We start from the raw sequence: 20,183 nt of genomic DNA, 5'->3' as shown, positions 1-20,183 counted from the left end.
TTTTACAGGAAAGCCAAAATGCTCTATACAAACCATTTTAATGATGCGAGAGGCGATCTCTCTGCAATTGTTCTAAATAGTGGATTAACCTACAAGTTAAAATAAAAATGTATTAATCAGTGGGTCATTGTGCGTTCCGAAATGTTGGTTGTGACACTTACAGATCACAGATCAACCATGATCCATTACACCACTAATAGATTTGTTTGCATATTGCAGTTATTATAGGTCATATTATACTGGACCGGTTTTTTAGACAGTAAGTGAATGGATGGATGGATGGATGGATGGATGGATGGATGGATAAATGGATGGATGGATGGATGGATGGATGGATGGATGGATGGATGGATGGATGGATGGATGGATGGATGGATGGATGGATGGATGGATGGATGGATGGATGGATGGGTATATGGATGCATGATATAGCCTTTTCTAAATTGACTACAGAAAAAAGAAGGAATGAGTCGAAACATACTGCTCCCCACCATGACATGCAGAATGAATCCAGCACTAATCTAATCATACATGATTGAATTATTATGGGAATGAAAGTGTCCCCTAACAGAGATAATGAGATGAAGTGTGTAGCATATATTTGACCTTAACTTTACCCCTCTCTATATTAAATAAAACCAATTCCACTGGCCTTCCCACATGCCTGGCAACTTCATTGGACTTTAAACTTTTTTTTTTCTAAAGCACTGTTCTTTTCACAGGAGTAAAACTTTTTAATGAGGCAAAAAGATACTGAGTTCACCTTTAAATTATTAGTGTCTAGAAGACTTTTTTCCCTTTCCCTTTTATGATGCCAGCTTGCTAATACACACAGGTAGAGGTTTATTATCAAGTTGTGAGCTTCTGTGGTTTTATGGACAAATAAGGCAGGCGGAAATGACAGGTGGTGTTCAAAGGCTCGCTCGGCTTGTCGAACACAAGCCAATTGGACGCATTACTGTATGGAAATTCAATGGAAGGGAAGGCGTCTGTGATACAGTAAACAGGATTAGGGGCTTTTGTTTCCTCTGCTGTCAGAGCCGCTGATGTCCTGTAGAGAGAGATCTAATGGAACGAGTCTGGATGGAGCTGCATTAAACCTGTTACAGACTGCGCTTTAGTGTCCGATGTGGGAGTTGTAATGAAGCGTTAATTACCAGGCCCACCTGTTTACAGATGGACTGACTCTTATCTCAAGATTGGGGATGATCAGTGGCCTGAGTTTTAAACAGAGGATGCTGTGTTAAAGGCTTTCAGGCACAGTGGTTACTGGAGGAAACCAACGGTTATTTTAAAAATATACTTTTTCTTTATTTTGTTTTGAGAGAATATTTATGGTTGTTTTAAGCAGGGGAGAAAAATGGCATGGGTGGACATGGTTGCTTGTGGTGCTTTGAAAAACTGCTTACCAGGACACAGTTCTGTATGTTTTTGTGACACATCTATTCATTTATTTCAGAAAATCACTACAAATCATTTTGATAATTAAATACATGTGGCAAATTTGCTCAAAGTGAATTGAATTAATTTAAACTGGCCTTCAAATGAATTAACTCTTTGAATCCGAACAAACGAATCGTACAGCGATCATTTGAACTGAGAAATGAAATTCAACTATTGCTATTGCTATCAAAAATAAAAACCCGCTTATGTTTAAGCAGGGTAACAAGATCAAAGTTTAAGTAATTAGTGTAGCAAAATTAGCTCAAGTTATGAATAATAATGATTTAAAATAACAAGTTATTATTAATTATAAATATTCAGAATTAACTTATAGTTCATTTAACAAAATAAATATAACAATGACTTTCCCTGCTCGTCTGAGCGGACTCGATGAATAGTGGAGCGGAAGATGAATAGTTTAAAAGTTTCAGTAAACTTGTTAGGCTTGTAGCGAGGGTCGTTAAAGTGACTTTTCTGTGAGTCAAATGTACAACAAACAAATGTACAAAACAGACAGAACCACCAGACTATAAAAACACTTTTTTGATAAAGGGGCACAGCATAACGCATGACTAAATACCTGAATTTAGTGGGTCTGTCTCTCTCTTGTTGTGTGAGTTTTTGATGCTTGGAAGATGAAGTCTTGTAAGAAATTCTTTTGTTGGCGTGACATTTGCTATGCAGATCGGAGGATATGCGAGATGCGTTTTTCCTATGGAATGTGTTTGGGTTGCAAAAATGTAGTAAGAAATATTTCTTACTTTCTCACCCACCATCTGTAATATAGATTGAAAAGCAAAGAATGGATTCCAAGGGCCGACCAAGCAACCCAGGCAAACAAGGTGTCACACACAGCGATCTCTGACGCCAGAAGTTCTGGCAACTATGGTCATGAATGTCGGGCCAATAAGAAATATGGTATTTAAGGAGAATCCTGTTCTGCAGCTACGGCCGTATGTTACATTAGATTCATAAATATGCACAGGCACCTTTCTTTAAACACAATGACTAATCTAACAGAAACTGAAGTCTAACACAAACACACATTCATACAAGTTGTAAAAAGAGTTAAAGGAAGTAAAATAAGAGTTTAAGAGAGGGTAACGATGTAAAAACTTCGGATTTTGTAACACCAAAGCAAGCGAACCAAAAATAATAAATTTAACCCTTCTATGGTTTCTTTAGGGTTAAATTCAGTCTACAACAGTTTATTGGTAATCTGGAGGCATTACTTGTGTTCCTTTTGTGATCTGAAGAACAATAAGAGCCAATACAGCCAATAAGAGAGCAAGTCATGTGCTGAATGGCCATTGTATTCAAGAGCTGAACAGAAATGGCTGTGATTGGCCAGAAAGGTCAATAAAGCATTTGCATCACACCTGTGTTTTGGGGGCAGGACAGATCTGTTGGGTGAAAGACTTGGTGTAGGATTATATAGTGTGTCACCCCCCCATTACGGATCATTTATTTAGCTTTGCATAGTGTGAACTCCACATCCATTTATGACAAAGTCAAGTCACGTATAGTGTAAAACGGTACATTGATCTGCAGATGTTTAAAACCATATAGTGTAAACTAGGTCGCGAGGCTTTGTTAAAAATATTTAAAAGAATGTTAAATAATATCATAATGAAATATATTTATTTCACATTTTCCACATTATATTCCACCTGCAACAACAAGGTGAACTTTTATAAAGGTGTTTGGTCATTAACTTGTAAATGCGTAATAATGCAAAAAAAACTTTTCTCTGCATGAATGACCTGTGAATGGCAGATTAACCTGCTGCTGCATCTTCAATATGGTCAGAAATTAAATATGAAAGGAATGTTAATGATGTGACAAGATGATTGAAAGGGCATGTGACTAAGCAACTGAATGGTTAATTAATTAGGAAGTACTACAATATGTCCCAAAGCCTGCCAACTGTTCTATTACACACTCAAAAGATTTTTTTTTTTTTTTTTTTTCACAAACGTATAATAACAAGTTAGTATAAGTGGAGGAATTAGGGCAAAGCATTGGTAGCAGGAGCTTTTTGGAAAATTGATTATGTGCCTGAAAAGGGAAAAAAAAACTACTATTATTAGATATATGGATAGATGGATTAATAGATAGAAATATAGATAGATAAATAGATAAATTAATAGACACATGGATAAATGGATGGATGGATGGATGGATGAATGGATGGATACATATATAGATGGATGAGTTTTAAATACTACACATTTTTTACAAGACATGACAAATTTATTAATAAATACCTATGTAGCAAGATCATATACAAAGAAAACGATGAATTAATCAAGAGTGAAAAGAAACATAGCCACCATGCACATACATAAAAGTGTTTTTCGACTTCACAAGCCATATAGTACGTATAGATGTACTACCAGATCTCACTGCAAGAGCGGTGTAAAGCTTTCAGTGTTTGATGATGATGTGAAATTCACTGCCTCAGCTGATGCTGATAAATTAATTCCCATGTGCTTCTTCTGAAGATTTACTTAAGCACATGACTTTTCACACAGATTTGATATGCAACCTACCCAAGCTGGAGAGACTTTCAGCCTGCTGAAGTAGTAGCTTTTAACCAATTCAACCCATTCTTTGCGTAGTGAAAAATAGGCATTAAAATGTGAATATTCAAATGTGATGTTGTTATTAACCCATTCACAACATTGTTTAATTATTCATGACATTATTCAAGTCAGCACCTGTTCCTGAAAGAGTTAACAGTGTGCTTCCTGAGAGGGATCTCGACTGAAGTGTCATGAATCCTGAAGCTCTCTCAGGTTCTTAAGATGGCACACTGTGTTCCAGTCTGAGCCCACAAGCTTTGTTTGACCTAGTTATTCTAAAAAGCAGCGCAGGACTTTGACGCGTTCGGTGTTCGGCATGGCTGTGGCTGGCAAACGTGCGTCAATATTCACATCCTCCCCGCGGCTGACAGGTCACAGGCGAAAGGCCGCGTCCATCATGTTGAGGTTTTTCACTCTCAGTCTGCCAGTGTTTGCCAGGCTATATGTAACCTTTTGTTAATCTTCGCCGTCAATATTGAACTTTTATGATATTTGTGTTTGCCAGCATACAGGATTGTAGATCTGTTTTTGTGGCATGTTTGTAAAATGTGTTCACTTGGATGTAAAGGGATGTCTTCTTAAAGGAATAGTTCAACCATAAAGCATTAAATGGTGGCTTATTTCCTGCCGATTATTATGATGTTGCCTGTTTATTTGTACTTATAAAGTGCATTTTCTGCTCTGATTCTACATTCTAAAACCTAATATCTAAACACATCTACTACTTTAATACCTATTAATAATACAATACAATGCAATATTTATAAAGCACATTTAAAAAACAACCAAGCTTGACCAAAGTGCTGTACATATGATTGCTAAAGACAGAAGCAGAATATAAAACTTTTACAAATATTGCATAAGCAGAAAATTTGTATTTTTTTGAGTCAAGAGTCATAGTAAATGGTTCATTAATAGCTTGAATTATACTTTGAAATAAAGTGTGACCAAAGCTTTTTATCCTCAGATCATCCAAGGTATTTTTTCTTTTTTTTTTTACAACTAAACATTTAAGGATGTTTAATTCAAATCATGGTGCTTGATGATTCATAAAAAATTGAGTCAAAAAACAAACAAAAAACAAACAAACAGGCAAAACACAAAACAACTGCACATGTAAAGCATTATGAAATGAAATGATCATCCTCAGTAAGAAACATTATTACCTTCAGATTTTGTACTGAATGTCCCTGACGGGTGTTCCTAGTAGTGTGCCTAATGTTATGACCTGTGTTGGGGGTAACGCATTACAAGTAACACAAGTTCCGTAGTCATATTACTTTTTATTAAATTATGAGTAAAGTAATGCATTACTTTAAAAAAAGTTAAGAAATAATATTTGAGTTATGTTTTTAAAAATGTAGCTCGAGTTACTTTTTAGATGAATTAAAACCCTTTTAAAAAATTATTTGCTGAATTAATGTTACTTTATTACGTCGAATCACACTCAAGAAGAGAATGAGCTCCCTGCAGGAAAAGACCAAGATGGCAGAGCCTTACATTTATGTGATGCAAGTATTGTCATTATTTTGAACACATGGGAGAAAATATTATACTGAACTATTAAGACTAAAATAGAAAAAAGTTGCAAATTCATTGCTTTCAACGTTCATTATTCTTTATATACAGCATGTGTATAACAGCAAGTTCTCATAAGGTAAATGAATGTGTAGGTTATACACACACACACAAAAAAAAGAAAGAGCTACAAGTTCTGAAGGAGATCAAGCCTCAGGCAGGGATGAAAAAGTAACTTAAAAGTAACATAACACACTACTTTCCATAAAAAAAGTAAATAAGTAATGCAACTAATTACGTTTTAGGGAGTAACTAAATATTGTAATGCATTACTTTCAAAAGCAACTTTCCCCAATACTGGTTATTACACTGTAAAAATTGCTGGGTTCCACACAACTCCTTCATGTTTTCTAAACACAAAACTATCAAATTAACTTATTTTTTTTAACCATTATAAGTGGATTAAACATAAAACAATTAAGTTGTCAAAAATAATGTTTTAAAATTAATTTCAAATAAGTAGTTTGAACAAGCAGTAAAATATTTTTTGAGTGTAGTAAATTACCAATCTGGACAAATCTTCAGAAAACATGATCATAAATCTATTTATTATTTAAATGAATATGTATTAGCAAAGCACAATATAATTCCACTCTGGAAGGGATTCAGCATTAAAATAATTACATGTAGCATTGTGCTGTTGGAGAGTGTTGTTTTATTAAACTACAGCTGTGGGAATAAATCATTAACCTCACTTTTCAGTCAGCAATTACGAAAATGTCATACAAATTTGACAAATGATACATTTCTGTGTTCCTAATAATTAACATTTCACAGGGGAAACTGTAATATAAACCACCTCAGAGCTAAACTGGTCACTGGATCATATAATTAAAAAACACAAGCTATCAATCTATGAACAAAACATACTGTTCTGTAATATACGTCAGGAAGCTTGTGCTTGTGTCACAAATGCACTCATGGAAAGTTTATAGAAGCTGTGGGATAAGGGTACAAATTTAATAAACAATGCTCAGAGTCTTGAACAGATCTGCTGTTTTGCTTCAAGAGACCTAAAGTTTTATCAGGTGCCTTGTCAACAAGAATTTTCAATACTTTAAATACTTTCAATACTAAGCCATTTTGTTGATAATAATATGACATGTTGATGGATCATTTTTAGGTACAAGTCCTTTTATTAACAAACCATTAAGTGAGACCAGCAGGGGCACTCAACCTCTGGTCTGTGTGTGTCCTAACACCCCAGTTTATTGATGGTAAATCTATACTACTCAGTGAGTGCCATCTTTCGATCCTGACTCTTTGTAGTTGTTAAAAATCCCAGGATGTTCTTCTAAAAAGGGTTCAACTCCGCCATCTTGGCCAAATTTGCCCACTCATCTCTGTCCATCATGGCCTCCCAACCGTCCCCATATTATAATTGGCTTCATTAGTCTGTCTCCTCTTCACCAATCAGCAGCCAACGCATCATCCATGTAGATTCTGCACACTGGTGGTGGATGAGGAGATTCCCCAAAAAAATGTGCAAAGAGTGTCCAGAAAAGTGCTATATAAATGTAGGGAATTATTATTATTATTGGTTATTAATTCTTTTACATCAGTAAAGTACTAAATTGCGGCTCAATCATATTTATTAAGGTAGTAGTTGGGTTTATGCATTTAGTAGAATTAGGGATAAAGAAGATTGTGCATTATGATTATGAATATGTACTTCATGAACAATAACAAACACACAATATCACAATAATAAGCAGGTAATAAGTAAGGAACAGACATTTTTTGTCCTTTCTGCACATAATTTTGTAAAAAAAAATCTGCAGGTTTATGTGAAATGATTTTGAGAACATAGTAGATAAAAACTTAAAACAATAAATAAAAAATAATAACTTTTTAACATTCATTTAATGTTTACAAAGCAGATCCTTTTAGATCCACTTGTTTGATAAACAATGCGAGTCTCTTTCAGATAAGATATCTAAAAGAAAATATTAGTTTTTACACTGTTGTAGATAAATACTATACAATTTTGCATATTAGTATATTGCTGAAATAAATATAAAAAGTGAATACATGTTTACCCACATTTAGATTAGTAAGTAGATTGACTCAATGATGGGCTAAAAAATCTGTGGATTTCTGCGTGTGCAGATTTCGTGTGGACCTGGTAATGATCCAGAAGTTAATAGTGGGAATTGGAACTTAAACTAAATATAGTTTGATCTGCAAATTAGCACCCTAAATACTTTCTGTTGGAAATTGTGAAATTACATTTAGAATGTATTAAAATAGAAAATGTTAAATTTGAAAAAAAAAAAAAAAACATTTCAAATAAAAATACCATTTAACTGTATTTTTTAACAAACACATGCGACTTGTTGCGAGTTCTTTTTAAAATCTTTAGTTTGGATCTTTACATTTAAAAGGCCAAAGCTTAGAACAGGGCTTTTCAATCTCAGAACTGAAGGTCCGATGTCCTGGAGATTTTAACTCCAACCCCAGTCAGACACACCTGGGCTAGCTAATTAAGCTCCTACAAGGCTTTCTAGAAACATCCTTCCAGGTTGGTTGAGGCAAGTTGGAGCTAAAATCTGCAGATCAGGGGACCTTCTGGACAAAGTTTAAGAACACCTGGCCTAAAACAATAACACACAAAATAATGAACAATGCCATTTGGTTAAAAAGCAAACTGGAGTGAGAACCAGTCATCGTTTGAATTAACTATTTCAAATTCATCCATGACTTGATTTATCTTCAATACTGCAGTTTGCTGAAGTGCAGCTTATCTAATAAATGCAACTTTTGTAGATTATTTTAAAACAGGTGCTGGACACAGAGGAGCAAGACAGATGCTGGAGAGTGTCTGTTCTGAATGAAAGCCAACTTACAGGTCAACATCACTCATTTATTCACTTAAACCGAAACGTTGAAATATGCTCTCCAAGATTGAATGGGCCAAGCTCCAAAGTCCCAAGCAAGCAGCTGTAGCCTCTTTAAGATGATATCTATGTGTACCCTTTTGAAAATATCTAATTCTATCACGACATTTACTTGCGGGAGCAGTTAAAGAATAAGAGATCTTTTTCACTCCGTCAAGGCCTCTCACCGTATTCCCCTCAAATCAGATTTCCCTGCAACACAGCTGAAGCAATGAAATAAAAATCTAATTTTCCCAAATGAAATCAAGCAAAAAGCAATTGGGAGCTGCAGGCTTTCCCTGAGAAATCGCATCAGAATAATTCCACATTCCAAACACATATTTTAGTCTGATAGCAATTCATCCATCAATACGCCGATTCTGTCTAGCCGCCTCGAACTGATCGTCCGCAGGTAATGTATTGTATGCCGTCTCTATAAGAGGAAAATCAATCAAAATCTTAATTCAGATAATACTGTAATACACTGGTCCGTGCAGAGCTCTGTCCCATATAAGAAACAATGATGCTATAAAATATAGAGATCCTCATTTCTCGCCGCGGGATCAGCACGAATGAATAACCTTGGTTTGTGCAGCCGAGCTGTTTAAATGAGTTACTTTCCCATTTCGGTTGTCAATGGAGAAGTTTATTACATGTGAGGGGCATAACGTGGATCCGGTCCATTGCATATTTGCCATTTGAATGGTGTGCAGATTCCCATCAGTCAATCTGTGACATAAAACAGACACAAAAGCCATTTGTAATGCAAGATCAGCTTCTTAAAGGGATAGTTCTCCCAAAAAAATGAAACTTCTGTGATTATTTACTCACCCTTTACCCTTTTCCAAACCTGTTCGACTTTCATTCTTCTGTTGAACACAAAAGAAAGTGTTTTTATTGTAAACACTTACAAAAACATAGCTGGAAACCTGTTGCCCTTCCAGCCGCAACGCATCTCTAAGATATATATATACACACACACATGCATGCATATATTTGATAAAATAATAATTATCAAAATAATAATTTCATTATTTATATTTGTACATATATACATAATAAGATAAAAATTATATATAAATGTAAATATGTATTTATATAGATAAATATTATCTGTCTAATTGTCATGGTCACCAGCCTGTGCAGATTGCTGAAGAACTACAAATCTGCCACTTTAAAAAACTACATATCCAGTTATGCACCACTAACACGCACTTGTTCCTCATTCCGTTGATTACACACACATAAACACACAGCTGGGAGCTGCTCATGAACTGATAAGATGGACTTTATAAACAGCCCACACATCAGTGCTGAGCATCGTTAAACTGTACTGTAACATTACAATGTGTTTTCCTTGCCTTGCTTTGTTGTGTTTTGACCCTCGCTTTGTTTTGTTTGTTTACATTGCTTGCTGCCTGTACTTACCATTCGCCTGTTTAATGACCATGACTTTGGATTGCATGTATACATCTGTTTGACCCTGTTGAAGGTTGCCTGAGTGACCATACTTGAATAATCCCTGCATTTGGATCTGCAGCTCTATTGTCAGCGTCTCATATCATTACACTAATGTAAAACATTTTTGTAAAAATTAATATTATTTATGTGTGTATCACATATACTTATTAAATATGTAAAAGACACAAAAATATATTATGTCAAAACGAACTTATTTTAGACGCGACTAATTGCGATTAATCTTTGCCCAGCACTCCTTCTTTTGTAATCGTGAAGGTTTATAACCGCTTAAAAATGAGTAAATAGTGAGTACATCTTTTTTGGGTAAACTATCTCTTTAAGTATGAATAAAATAACGTATAACTGCCATCTTTCCTTCAAAAAGTTCATCTTAAAATCAAATATGCATGAAAATTCCCACTCACCTATACCCATTCTTGGGGAGCCAATGATTCCAGAACTAATCCTTCACCCCAAGGATATGAATTACAGCGGCGGGGGACAGAATTAAATGAGTTGCAATAAAAAGGTGTTAATACCTTCAATTACTTCAGGGCTGAAAGACCCAGAGCTCTCTCTATGTTTACCAGAGTTGTAACTGCATCGTTGCATGCGGCTTTAAGAGGGAATGATCCCAATCATGAATAGCATATGTGCTCGATTTCACGTCCCCGAGGATTAAATGACTAGTCAAACGTATGTCGGTGATTAATGTAATGATTCCCCTGGAGTTGTTTATCACGCTTGGCTTGCGTGTTTGCTGCTGTTAAGAGAGCAGAATCAGCATTGTTTGCTTGTATGTTCTTTTTTGCAGGACTAAAAGTGGACAGGATGTCAATGGGCTGGACTATGATTCTAAAAGATGACTCTGGTGTAACGGGCTGGACATGGCGGGTTGGGAACTACCTGCTGCTCTCAATGTCTCTCATCGGAATGCATGTGAAGTCAGACCTGGAATTTCCAAAGGACAGGCACTATACATGGAAAACGGGTAAGCACGTTGTCTATGATGTGTATTCCTGTGATATGGAGATTTCAAGCATAGATCTCCTTTTAATGGCTCCGCTTTGATGTTTTTTCCCTCCTGTTAGCATCACACAGCATCCATCCACCCATCCATCCGTCCATCCATTCAGGATTTTATCTCACTCTCGCCTCCAAGCAGTGCAGTGTTTATCTGGAACTAGCGTAACTAATTCCTTCGCTGGCGTTTCAGCTTTCCGTCATGCTGCTCACTTCCTTCTCATTCCTACGTTGCTGGATGAGACTGGCCTAGTGGTTGTAGTGTTCTGTTAATCAAAATTTCTGTTTTCATTTGCTTATCCATTTGTTGTTTCAAACCAGTTGCACTGAAGATACAAGTAACTGCTGTGAGGATTGTTGAAGGTGCACTTTTCTCAATACTGTTACACTGCTTCTATACTGATTTACTTCATAATAAGAATTATACAAATATTAATAGTTTCCATACTTGATATTTGTAGCACTTTTGTTTGGATCGTGTTACAGCGGAATTATTGCCTTTAATTTAAAATTGCTGAGTTTTCTAATTTTAATTGACCCGATTCACTTTAACCTTTTCAAGCGTATGTTTTAAATTCTCCCGCTCACCCCTCGTATGATTTTTTTTAATATGACCATTATTAAGAATCCATCACTTTATTGTTGTCATAGCGATTGTTAAGCAATCTGCAGCCCAGATGATTTATGCATATGTCATTTTTTTGTTTCTATTTCTTTTTATTTTATGTAAATAATTTGATATGTGGTGTGTGATGGGTGTCACCATGTTAGAATGTGCTTTAGTGGAAACTTCATTCGAAAATGCAAGACTATGGGTTTTTTTTAACAGTGAGATTAGACCCGTCTAACACAATAGCGCTGTTCACACAGGCAACGATGTTCCGGAATTATTCCAGGAGAGACTATTCACACAAATACCGGTAAATTCTGACATCGCGAACCAGAAATGACATCTTAACTGCTGCACTTGTATTTGTAAACTTAGAAGAGGTCAGGCTTTTGTTGATAGTTTCACTTTTATTTAAAGCTCTAACATTCATGCAGCTGCTTTGTCCCAGAGACATCCAAAGGCAAAAGCGCGAACTGCAGCTAAATGTTTCCATATTTAAAGACATTACAAATTTTGTGGATGGATGAGTATTATGAAAACATATGGAGAAACAGTTTCGCATGTCAAGATGTACATAATATGTGTGTGTGCTGGCACTTACCGGCTGCTTCACGTGCACATGGGTCAAGCAACTGAAGCAGAGCTTAGAGGTAAACAATCAGCGGTTTAGCATAAGTATTTTATCAATAATTTTGATACAGTTGGCATTAGGAAGGAACATAGAAACGTAATCTGACTAACATCTAGCAGCTAAATGTGTCTGGAAAAAAATTCAAGTTGTCATGATCACCAGCGATCCAACCCCCAGAGATGGCTGGAAAACATTCACACACACATAGGACTACAAATCTGCTTGTAAATGGACTACATATTCAGTCATGCCACACACACACACCTGCTCCAAGTCTCCACTAATTAGACTCCCACAGCTAATGCTGCTTCAGGACTGATTACTGCACTACATAAACAGCACAGAAACACTCACTGCTGCTGAATTTTGTTTTCTGTTATAGTGACATTACAACGTGTTTCCTTTGTCTGCCTTTGCCATGTTTTTGATCCTTGCCTCGTTTATTTATTTAATCCTGTTTGCTGCCTGCCTTTTGACCACTTGCCTGCTAATACGACTATGACTCTGGATTGCCCTTATACATCTGTTTGCCCCTGTGTTGATCATTGCTCGTCTGACCACCTTAATAAACCTGCATGTGGATCATCACCTCTGTTGTCAGTGTCACTCTCCTGGTAACAAATGGCTTTTATTTTCATAAACAGTATGGATGTGAATGCATCTGAATGTTCTGATTGGCTAGAGTAGACGTCTCACGTCAGCACATTCTAATCATGAACTACTTGCCAGCAATTTTCCTTCTGCATTTGCACAGATCAACAATCCAGCAAATTACCAGTAATGTTACAACTTCGCTTTCTGCAAACATACCGATATTTTCAAAAAGGGCCTGTTAACATATGATCTCTTTTACAGAAAAATTGCTGGTAGTTTTCCGGAACGATCTGTATGTGTGAAAGGGGCTAAGGACATGTCTATCAAACATCAGTATCTTAAATCCTTCATATTTTTTTTAATATTATTATTTTCTTTTAAAGTTATGTACAATTATATAGCTATACTTTGTACTATAGCAACTTTACATTAAATTAGAACACAAAAAAAAACACTGCTTATGTGAGGTGTTTGTAATGCTTTAGGGGATTTCAGTTAGTCATTCAGTCAGTCAGTCAGTCGAGAACAGCAGACACGAATGGCACTCTCAAGAGAAATTTAAGATCTGAAAAAGCGTACACAGGGGCTTCTGGTGGATCCTCAAAAACAAAAATGGCAAAGAAAGTACCTCTCCAGAAATTTATATAGCAGTACATTTTCAGAATGAGCCTGGGTTGAATGCAGCATGTATTCGACCTTGTTCTCTTTTCTAGCTGCACTTATCAGTCTCACATGATTTACTTCAAGTTCTAAAAGTCTTGATAACACTATGGTTAAGTTTTCTTATATTATTTTAGCAAATAGAATTATTCACTGTGCACTTAGGTTACCCAACTATGATGACTTCCACTATTGGAAACCCAGAAATATTAAAAGGGTGCATTGATTAAATGTTCTAGTAACTAAACAATGTGTCCAATTTTATGTTTAAGAATAATAATTATTTTATCTTCATAGGCATCAGCATGTATTTTATACACCATAAATATGATTTAAGGTAGTATTATGTGTATTTAAACGTGTAAAACCTTAAAAAAAAAAAAAAAAAAAAAAAGTTTTTCTCTGGCTCAGCACAAGCCATCGCAGGAAAGCAGATTTGAATTTAGCAGATGATCTTGTGACACAATCAACATTATAATCACACCAGTGTGATCGCATGCTCTAGGGACCAGCCTAAACCCATCACACTGTTGTGATCATACACGTCAAAGGGTTAAGCTGATTTAAGCTACAAAGTCATTCTGCTATATTTCTCTTTTTGTTTTGCTCAGATGAAAGAAAGTTAGACGATTTTATAATGGCATGATGGCGAATGAATGATGACTGAATCTTCACTTTTGGAGGAAATATCCCTTTTAATTGCATTGTATTGACTCTGCGCTCTGTTTGTGAGCGTCTTTGTGGAAAATCCTTCTTTCATCCACTGCTTTTTTCCACCCGCTGAGAATCCTTTTTTCACAGAGCTCCCAACATCACAACGATGCTGACATCTTACGCTGCAATGAAAAACTCTGTCGAGTTTGATCAAGGGATCCTGTGTGGATGTGGGTCTGTTAGCATAATATATGCTCTGAGAAAGATTATCCATCTCGTGCTGAACAATGACAGGCCCTACTGCAGAGAACGTAATCACATATAATGATGTATATAGTAATCTATTCCTAGTCCTCAAAGCTGGAGTAATTACCTACCGTTATGCTGAGCTCAAGATTTATGGGCTTTGCTGAGGTAGTAAGGCAGGATTTTCAACATGTTTTGCTCAGTTTCACAAACAAGAAAATCTGATTCGACCCTTAATCTCTCTGCTTCTGTCAGAACAGGTCTGATTTTTTTCCTTTTCAGTAATGATTGATTCCTGATAAGGACTTTTACCTTCAGCCAATGCGACTTTCTGTGGGTTTTGACTTCAAAAGCCAAACACAACAAAAACTTTTGTAAAGCTGCTTTGAAACAATAATAATTACGTGTATAAATGCTATACAAATTAACTTGAATTAAATTGAACAAAACAAAAAGGCATTCAACCGCCTCTGGATGCAGATATACAGATTGAGACACCAAGTCTCAGGGCGTACTCACACTAGCTACAGTATTGCAAAAATACTTTTCTTACTTAGATTTTATATATTGTTTCTAGTGTAATAATCTAAATAAAATCAATTTAGACTTAATTCAAGAAGCTTTTTCTAGACAAGCAAATTTATTGTCTTGTTTAAAAGAATTTATATGCCAAAATTAAATTAGTTTTTTCTTTAAACAAGCAAATTAATCAGCCAATGAGGTAAGCAAAATGCTCTTTTTTGTTAAATCAAAAACAAGATTATTTTTCTTACCTCATTGGCAGACTATTTGGCTTGTTTTATAGAAAAACTCACTCAATTTTCACACATTATTTCCCAAAACAAGACAATATTTTTAGGTGTCTAGAAAATGCATTTTGATTGAAGAATTTGCAGATATTTGGACTAGAAACGAATGAAAACGATCCGCGTTCACACTTGCGTTTCACCCAGCGTTTCTGAACTGCTCTCTGTCCACACTAAAACGCTGAAAACGCACATCATGTGACCACACATACACTCTCGGGCAAGCGCTGCAGCCTATCACCCCAAATGAGAGCTCTGCTTGTCGGGCTGCTCATCAAGCATCTCCCGCTGGATCTAATCTCACTATATTTATTAAATGTGATATTTAATTATCTTGTTGTCTTTATCCAACAACATATTCCCTGACTTTGGTCATTGGAATCTATTACTTGTTTTTAGGTAGCGTGTTTTGGCTAAGCACAAAGATTATTTAATGATTATTGTAACCACGTAGCCTACAATCTGTATATTGACTGATCGCTTGCCTTTATTTCCTATAATGTATAAACTTATTGTATGTTATACTTTTATAATGGCCATTATTGGTTATTAAAACTGATATTCAGCTAAAGAGAGGGTGTGTTTCGTATTTTCACTGAAATTGAAAGGAGGCAGTTGTTATAGGCTGCGTTTTGTTATGAATATCCACAGTGAAGATGACGCTCATATATGCAGCACGGCACCTCAGCATTTCTGCTGTCTGTTAAGTTGCTAATATTAAAATAAAAATAGGCAGTTCCTTAATTCATGTTTACATTTTATTGTTGAGAAAGTGAAACAACGTAGCCAGGGTGATGTGAATGAAGTTATAAAGTACACTGTCCCATTTGAAGATTTACCCGTGTCCTCGGTTCAAACTGAGAAGGGGGAGACTGCAGCCTTGATCAAACTTGCGAAGTCTGAACTTACAAGGAGAGGATGCAGGACTGAACAGTGTGTGTTAGGCTACTTAATATTGAGGAAATGCCCCAATGAAATAGGCGAATGTCGGCAGCCCCGCCTCCGTTTTCAGATGTCTCCATTTTTCCTCATCCACACTGAGACGGAGCAGCAGCGTTTCAGAATGAAAACGGCCTCTCCAGCGTTTCCAAAACGCTCCGCTTTCGGCGCTCGAAAACTCCGGCGTAGTGTGGACGGATGGCGTAACCGTAGCAAAACTTATGCGTTTTAAAACAAAACTGCATTAGTGTAAACGGGGCCTGAGTTTACAGTGAGTAGCCTTGAACTGTGCAGAAGTGTGGTTGTTCTTCCGTCTTCTCTCCACCCCACGTCCTGCACTCACACTGCATTTTTCCTTCTGAGCCGGAGCATGCTAATGTCATCGATGATGCAACTGTTCAGTTTAACAGGAAGAGAAGCACTCTCGCTCAGCTAAATGGACATTGCTTTAGTTATGTCGTTTTGTATTAGTTTTAGTCATTTGGGATGCAGTGATATGCAGTCAAACGCTTTCCCGAACAGATTCATGACTTTTGACGCTCATAAATTATCATAAAAATTCTCGAGCTGTAGGCATTAGGAGGTTTGCTGACGGTGCAGCTGACTTGCATCAAAGGGGTTTCATATTTTAAAAAACTATGACAGGTTGTGTTCAAAAAAAAAAAAAAAAGTTAAAATGATTAATAAATCCAAATGAAACAGTCCCTTAAAAGTGACGTCACGTCTGTTTTCATTCATGCTTTGCACTCACACTACAAACGTACCCCTCCAAAGCCCAACCAAACTGATCTTTGGCACATCTCTTCCAACCAATTCAGAGTATTCACACTTGTCAAACGAACTGGGAAATGTGCTCGGGGATCGTTCGGATAGCCTAGTGCAATCTCAGACACAATACACTCAATATAGCTACTGATGTTACTGTGAGGAGTAGGGTTATGGGTGGGTTAGGTGTGCACATTAAAAGCATTGCATGCAGCTCAGCCTGCAGCTGCACCCGGTCTGCATCCAGACACCTCTCAAGGCATTTTCATTTCAAAAATCAATTTGAGTCTGTTTGTTGTTTTAGCTTTGCTTCAAGAAGCAGACCTGCACAATGAAGCAAAAAAAAAAAGTAAAATTAAGCTCAATGAGTAATAAACATCACTCTCAGATTAGCAGTGTGGAAAATGAAGTAATGCATTTAAATGCACCGCCTCAGATGTATTCTCTGTCCTGGTGAGTGTGTTCTCAACCTTTTTTGTACACAAAGGCCTCGTTGCCTTTATGCTCGGTGCTTTCATGTGCTTCCCCTCAGTGCGATGATGGTACTACTCACAAGATAAAGAGATTGATGAACTGCACTTGAAAAAAAAAGCTGTACGCAGAAAGAATCTAATCAGATCATCAAGAGTGAGGCTGTGACATCTCTACTGAGCAGTGACGGCTGATGTATATCGCTTGGAAAAATGAGAAATCACATCACTCAATACAATCTAGCGCTTCCTGGTGCGAGACAGACCAATGACAGGCATTGTACGTGCAGGCGATGTGCCGTTAAGATCAACATCAAATTTTGATGGGAAGGATTATCATATGGTTGGACCAATTAGCAGTGACTTACAGTGCATGAGAGATATCTGCTGTGAATTATTAATGACTGGATTATAAAGCCAGATCGTTTGCTCTTAACAGACTTTGAATTATTAGGCTGTAGCAATGGTTGTTTTGTGAGCTACCGGCTTTTATCGTGCCTATTTCTTTAGCGTCAGCCTTCAGCCAGTCAGCATCAGTAAATGTTAAAGCCTGGAAAACTTTTCAATGCCTTTTTGTCGGTTCGGATGGCTTTACACTTGTGGTAATTGGTCGGCTATAATTCTTCTAGACATTTAACCACACGCAGAGCCGAGCTCAAATGAGTGTTCAACTGTTATAGGTGAAAGCGTTTCCTCCGAGTTGGCAGAACAGTGTGAGACTTCACGTTATGTGTGCTTTGGGCTTGACCTTCATCACTGTCTCAGAAACAGGGGATACCCAAGGCTGTGGGTAATGGGACGATCATTTAGCTCCTTAAACAAAGCACTCTCATTAGGGCCTGTGAGGAACAATCCCTCCTGCTCCATTTTTCACCAGTGACTGCCTGAAGAGAGGGAACATTAGTGATCAGTGATTCGATTCTGCATGTGATTTTCATCTAAAATCATAGGAGCCTGCTACAAATTTATCCGAGCATCACTTCACATTGAGTTATTTGAATGAGCTTTTAACAAGCTTGAAATAGTGGCAGGTATATTTAATTGCAAGTGCCCTGTGAGAATATAGTATAATTAACCAGTTTCCCGAATGGCTGTTTTACTTTAAATGCTTTAGGAGATTGCATAGGATTCATTCATTCATTCATTTTCCTTCGGTTCCCGACTTTTCCAGCATATGTTTTTCAAAGCGAATGCCCTTCCAGCTGCAACCCAGTACTGGGACCCATCCATACACTCTCACATTCACACTCAAACATTACAGGCAATTTAGTTTATTCAATTCAACTGTACTGCATCTCTTTGAACTGTGGGAGAAACCAGGAGTAGGGTCTATCTGTGAACTGCAAGACAGAGGCGTAACATGAGGGTGCGTTAGGGGCATAATTTGTAATATGTTTGAGGTGTAACTTGAAGTTATGAAGACTTGTCAAAACTATGTTGTCAGCAAGATGGAACTGTACATCAGTTGTTATGTCTATACCTACCCCAACTCTAAAGCCCTCTAAAGCCTAAAGTCTTCACCTCACCCAAACCAAAACGTAACAATCATAGTTATTAAAGGGTCACGAAACACCAAAACACATTTTTGAGCTGTTGAAAGTCATATACAGTATGTGTCCCACACAGCAAAAAAAAAAAAAAACAGGCACATTTTAGGGCACATTTATTACACAAAAAAGTGAAAATGGGTTGTTTTTGCGTTACTTCGAGCAAATTCGTTCTTCCGGTTTGAAACAAATTTTGAATCTGCATCACACTGATTAGATACTTGTCTGTATTTCAGCGTGTAGACTGGCTGTCTGTACCTGGGAGTACTTTGTGATGTCTCTGAGTGTGCTCCATTCATTCATGAGAAAGACTTGGTTGAAACCAAGCAGTGCGCTTTGTTGTATGTGGTACAACTTTATTAATATGTATGATGGTTTCGAGGACTGTGTTTACCTGAAACAGTGTTCAGACGGCAGAGAGACGCCACGTTGTGTTGCCTAAACAAGTGGGAGAAAAATAATTGTTTGGAGATACGGGTCATCAGTGTTGCATTTTTAAATGTGCTGCAAAAAAGGATTTGTTTTCATTTTCCAGCTATGAGAGCGCAGCTAAACTCATGTGTGAATTACAGTGCACACAGCAGAAATACGTTTGTACGGAACATTTTGTACTCGAGAGCTTTTTGCATCTGGAAATGGTGAAATCCGGATTTGCTGCTTGTCTCCTTTTAAAAAAGATGCAGCTTTAGTTGGTGATGATTATCCTGTCTCTACAGATTTGGTAAGTGTGTGCAATCAGTGCCCTTCCTTTGTTCATTCAGGTGGCAAAGTTAGTTTATATTGTCAGCAGTACTTTTTAAAAACAAACCGAAGTCAAAATGATTTCTGTTACTTAGTTTACAGTACGTTAATATCACTACAATATTATGGACTGAGAGATCTCCTATAAATGCTGCTCTCCGAGTGTACACATGTAAACACCGCAATAAAACAATTACCCACTGTCGTGTTGAATTTTCACAGTATTTTGTGATAGGATAGTCTACACACACAAGGCTTTCTGCATGTGAGTTACCGAGAAATGCTGAGGTTTTTTTCTCTTATACGACGTGCGGTATCAAACATTCCACTGTCATTAAACACAGTCACTGTCTTTCTCCCCTGCGTCTGTGTGTTTGCTTTGCTTCTGTGAAAATCAGCGCGTGCCTAATTGGAAACTCCCATTTTTATTCAAATTCTTCCCTGTTTCCCATTCCCCTACACTCCCACCCAAACAGAGCTGGACACACCCACTTTCCTGACTTTTTCCAAACTAGAAGTGTGAAAACACCCTGCTGAAACAGGGGGGTTTCATG

At 37.0% G+C, this 20,183-nt stretch overlaps 1 protein-coding gene across 3 annotated transcripts in view; it reads left to right on the top strand.

Annotated features, from left to right (window-relative positions):
- Positions 1-20,183, top strand: part of thsd7ba (thrombospondin, type I, domain containing 7Ba) — a 435,675-nt gene that overhangs the window by 113,500 nt on the left and 301,992 nt on the right. For all 3 annotated transcript variants that reach the window (XR_015499198.1, XM_087267488.1, XM_087267487.1), the window contains one exon: positions 10,758-10,934. Coding sequence is in view for 2 of the 3 variants with exons in the window: in XM_087267488.1 (XP_087123614.1) it covers positions 10,775-10,934 (160 nt within the window). In the remaining variant the exon portion in view is untranslated. The remainder of the gene's footprint in view (positions 1-10,757; positions 10,935-20,183) is intronic.

The sequence above is a fragment of the Danio rerio genome, chromosome 9 (genome assembly GCF_052040795.2).
Source record: "Danio rerio strain M-AB ecotype USA chromosome 9, GRCz13ab, whole genome shotgun sequence".
NCBI classification, from domain to species: Eukaryota; Metazoa; Chordata; class Actinopteri; order Cypriniformes; family Danionidae; genus Danio; species Danio rerio.
The sequence above is the reverse complement of the archived record's forward strand: the minus strand, read 5'-3'. Positions and strand labels throughout refer to the sequence as shown.